This window comes from Triticum urartu, chromosome 7A, assembly GCF_056163025.1.
Source record: "Triticum urartu cultivar PI428250 chromosome 7A, HENAU_Tu73, whole genome shotgun sequence".
NCBI classification, from domain to species: Eukaryota; Viridiplantae; Streptophyta; class Magnoliopsida; order Poales; family Poaceae; genus Triticum; species Triticum urartu.
In genome coordinates, this window is record NC_141879.1 from 562,272,625 (window position 1) to 562,277,376 (window position 4,752).

General features: G+C 49.8%; 1 protein-coding gene across 1 annotated transcript; it reads left to right on the forward strand.

Moving 5' to 3' along the window:
- Window positions 1–3,848: 3,848 nt before the first annotated feature.
- LOC147960456 (uncharacterized) lies at window positions 3,849–4,403 on the forward strand. The gene has a single exon (XM_087533360.1). It carries the CDS (start codon window positions 3,849–3,851, stop codon window positions 4,401–4,403), a length of 555 nt encoding a protein of 184 aa, XP_087389486.1.
- Window positions 4,404–4,752: the final 349 nt, after the last annotated feature.

The following is a 4,752-nucleotide window of genomic DNA, read 5'->3' on the forward strand; positions in this document are numbered from 1 at the left end:
CACTCGAGCTCGAGATCAAGCTCGAGCTCCACCGCTTCGGCTCGCCGGAGATCGCGAGGTACAGGCCTCCCCCGCTCCTCCTCTGCCTTGATCTGGAACCCCCGAGCACCCCTGATCATTTCCCCTCCCCCCTGCTTCTTTTGCAGCCGGAAACGGCTGGAACCGACGACGCCCGAAGCTCCTCCGCCGCGAGACCTCGTCGCCAGCGAACCAGGCCACCCCGGCGACTGCAACCACCTCCACCCGAACGGCGACTCGACACTGAGTCCATCCGTACCCTCGCCCGACCTCGCCGTGCCCTACATCGATGCCAGTGAGCTTGTCGGCCCTCTGTCGCAGGGTTAGGGATGATAGGCGGGCCCCGCCTGTCAGCCTCTCCTCTCCATCGCCCCGCTCTCTCTCGCTGACGCCTGGGCCCCACCCGTCAGGTTTAAACCTGGCGTGCACGCGTGCTCCAGTGCGCTAGGCCGCCTCTCTGGCTGGGCCTGGTGCGCTGCGGCTGTTCTGGCCCAGCAGGCATAGAGCCCTTTTTCCTTTTCTTTTTCTGTCACTTTTCCAAAAATTCCTCTGGACTAAATATTAATCCAAATGCAATAATTCCAGTTCCTCAATTCTTGTAAAAATCCCACCTATTTAATGGTATAACTTTCATTCATTTCGAACCAACTTTTATGTACTGTTCATATTCAAATTCAAATTTGAATATATTTAAACCCCTCTGAAAATCCATCTCGTCTATTGTGCTACTCCATGTCCAAAACTAGGAATTTTCCCCTTCTTAGTTTTCACTCTAGTATTTAACAAAAATGAGTTGACATTTTTCTGAGCACTTTGGTTTTTCTGTTTTATTATTGCCTTGTTTTTCTCGTTATTATTTGTGACGATAGATTGCGTTGCTGACGAAGGAGTTGGACCAGAAGACTTTGAAGACCTAGAATACTTTGTTGAGCCAGGCAAGCAGCCCTTTGACCATGTCTGTGAAACCCTTTTTATGCATTTCTTATAGCACCTTAATATTATTGCATCGGAATCATGATGAGATGGTAGCCACTTTGGTGGGTTGCCCTCATTTCCTCCTTGTTGATACTTGCATTTTGCATGACCCTCCTGTAAGGGTTATGCAGGTGGGAGTAGATAGGATGCTAAAGTAGATGCTACGCAAATGGGACGGGTATATGCATGGTGATGGGGACAAAGTATTTTCAAAAGACTTTTTTTTAAACCCCGTCGGGTGCCACTTATGCCCGAGGGTGATAATGAGATGGGTAACCACTTGATAACGAAGTGGTGTACTGAGGCAAGTGTGTGTGTTGTTTTTGAAAACGGATTAGATTTAAGATTGGTCGACTGTCCCAACCTTACATGCGCAACCACTCTACCCTCATATGGGAAAGGGCATTATTGATTACCTAGGCCGATACTAGCTTGGAGCCGCATTACTAGTGACGAGAGAGTCATTGTTGCGCTCTCTCGGGACGGGGTCGTGCCAGGTAGGGCGGCCATGACTGTTTTCACAGGGCACCGGACACACCGTTGGCACCCCGTGCTTGTGACATGTGATGAATACGGGAGCAAGGCTCCACTTTTTTAAGATGTGAAATATTGTGCACGGGGGTTACTACCAATCGAGTGGACTCTATGTTAGTGTCGTCTAGGGAAAGATAGTGATCGGGTGCTTACCCCGGGTACTTGAAGTACCGCAGGTCGTGGATGACACGGAAGTTCCCCAGATCTTGTGGGTAAAGTGTGCAACCACTGCAGAGTGTAAAACTATTCGAATAGTCGTGTCCACGGTCAAGGACAGTTGGGCGGTGCTGCTTAAACTACGTCCTGAGTTTTACAAACTGCGTGTGCGTGTGTGTTGATAAAACTATTTGGGTTAAGCCAGATGGCTTGACACGATGATCAAGTTGGATTGGTGTCCAACTTTGCTTATGTTGATATCTGCAACTTGTCCATACAGATATCTGTACTCCCATGATGCATACTTTACATGCTGATAGATCATGTCATTGCACTCAAAACTAGCTTTCTGCAAACCACCTACTTAGTTCTATATCATTGCATTATTGTGCCTTGTTCCAATCATGGGTTGCTTGCGAGTACATTCAAAGTACTCATTGGCTTGCCACTGGTTATTTAATTGGCCAGGCATGGAAGAACAGGAGTTCGATGAAGAGTTCTTTGGAGACGAACATGCGAACTAGGACGTTTCCCAGTCAGAATGCCTGTAGGGTTAAGGCAGATGGCATGTGTTCTAGTTATTGACGAAGATTTCCGCTGCTTAAGTTTATTTGGTATTCAGGCCTTGTGGCTTTATCTATGTAAGGCTTAACCATAATGGTCATAATCCGTGTAAGACGGTATGTATGGATGTAAGACTCTTGTTATTCAGCTTCTGTGTGTTGAGTGAGCATTGATCTCTGGGATCACTGTACACGTGCATTCGGTGATCACGACATATGAAGTCGGGGTCCCCACAGAGCTGGTATCAGAGCCATCCTTACTGTAGGAACCCTTAGTTAGCATGGGCGTTAGGTAGGATAAAACCCGTTTTGCAAAACCCTCTACGCTCCTCTTCTTTTCTAAGCTTACCAAACCCAAGATATATTTCCATATTGACCTCTCCCATTCAACCTTTGTAGATGGCTGCCGTACCCGAAGACTTCCTGACCACCAGATTCCCCGTACTTCTCGAGGATAGCCTCAAGAAGTGCCAGTTTCACCGAGCCCCCATTCTCACCTACCATGAGCATTGGATCAATGACACCGAGACGGAGTATCACGTGGAAGTGATCGTGAAGGCTAATGACTCTCCAACAAGTTGGTTCTTCGAGGGACCCCAGATGGCAAAACTGGTTCTTGCCGTCGAGACGGCAACCCTCGAGGCACTCACACGCCTCCGAGACCTTCTTCCTGAGATGGCAGATGAATTAGCAACCCGCTTCTTGCCTTATCGGAAGGAGGGTGAGGACGAGAGCAGTGCACCAGCTCCACCATTGGAGGAAGGACTTCCACTCTGATTCCAGACCTACTTCAGCCTTTGTGTCGATAGCTTGGCACAGCACTTGGCCTCGGAATAAATGGAGCTTCGAAAGAAACTTCACGAGACCAAGGCACTTCTTCGCCAAGCACAAGGGAAGACGGATAGGATCAAGAAAGAGGGTGCTCCCCCTAGACAGCCCGCAATCGCATACCGAGGCGGAAGATCCCCAAAGGATGGAGAACCACCACATCAGCACCGCATGAGCGCAAGGGATTACCGCAAGCTCTTCACACCACCGACAAAGCAACGCCGTGTCGAGCTCCTCCACTCCCCACCCCTTCGAGAAATTAAGGAAGTCATGCTACTGATGACGAGGAGGAAGACCCGGAAGAGCCAGACTACGCGACGGAGTGTTCCACCACTTAGGCATCATTCGCAACTCAGATATGCCAGTTCGCAACCCCTATGGTAGGATAGGTCGTGTACCCCCTATGTGAAGTCGAGTCCTTGTAATGGTTCATATGAAACCATGTAGTGTTGTGTTTGTTTTGATGTGTTTGATGAACGTCGTACCTTCCTTCGGGAACTTGTAAGCAACTACATCACCCATTTGGATTTTAATGAATGTGTTTGGCCTTTTGGCCCTTGCCTAAAAACAATTAGTATCATACCGACCCCCTTACTAGGCATCCCATCCATATTGCTTTTCCTCATTTTTCCCTAGCCATGAGACCTTGACCGCTCCAACAGGATGCCTGTTATAACACGTACTGGTACCTCTACCCAGCAGCAAGAAGCCGGAGCAGGAGCCAGTCAGGACCAAACCCAAGGACAAGCTCCACCACTGCCACCACCTCCAAACATGGACATTGCTCAGCTTCTCCAAGCCTTCCGAGAAGAACGCCAAGCCAACACTGCAGCCCTCCAGATGATTGCTCAATCTGTCAACCGCCAGCCGGCGGGGAACGGCAATGGACGCTCCATGTTGGCGGAGTTCAAGAAGCCTGCACCACCCACCTTCATCGAGACTACTGAACCCCTGGATGCAGACGACTGGGTCCGCGCCATTGAGGATCTGCTGGAACTAGTCGGCTACACTGAGAACCGTCAAAAGGTGGCATATGCTGCTCACTGTCTTGGTGGAACTGCCAGAGCTTGGTGGGATGGATTCAAGGCCATGCATGCTGAGAAAAACATCACTTGGAATGACTTCAAAGCAGAATTCCGCAAGGCCCATATTCCTTCTGGAATTATGGCCATCCAGAAGCGTGAGTTCCGAGCCTTGAAGCAAGGAAGTAGCACTGTCAAGGAGTACATGCAGAAGTTCAGTGTTCTCTCAAGGTATGCTCCTGAAGATGTCAGCACTGATGCTGCCAAAAGAGAGCACTTCATGGAAGGCCTTAACCAGACTCTGTAGTACTCGCTTGTTGTGTGTGACTGCCCAACCTTTCCTGATCTGGTGAACAAGGCACTCATGCTTGAGGACAAGCGCCGTGATCTGGATGATACCCGTAAGCGCAAGATGATCAGCAAGGGTAGCTCCAGCAACCAGAAGCCTCGCCTGTGGCAGCCAGCCCCGGTCAAGCCAACCTATCAGCAGCCAAGAGCCCCTGCACCCCGCACCAACTATCAGCCTCAGCAGTATGCCAACCCCAGGCCAACTTTCAACAACCCCAATAACAATGTCGGCAAGAGCAGCAACCCCAATCAAGTCACTTGCTTCGGATGTGGTCAGGCAGGACACTACTCCAAGTAATGCCCCAACA

Bases quoted from the DNA above. Each gene is read 5' to 3' on its own strand.
- LOC147960456 (XM_087533360.1), top strand. From the start codon at position 3,849: ATGGACATTGCTCAGCTTCTCCAAGCCTTCCGAGAAGAACGCCAAGCC.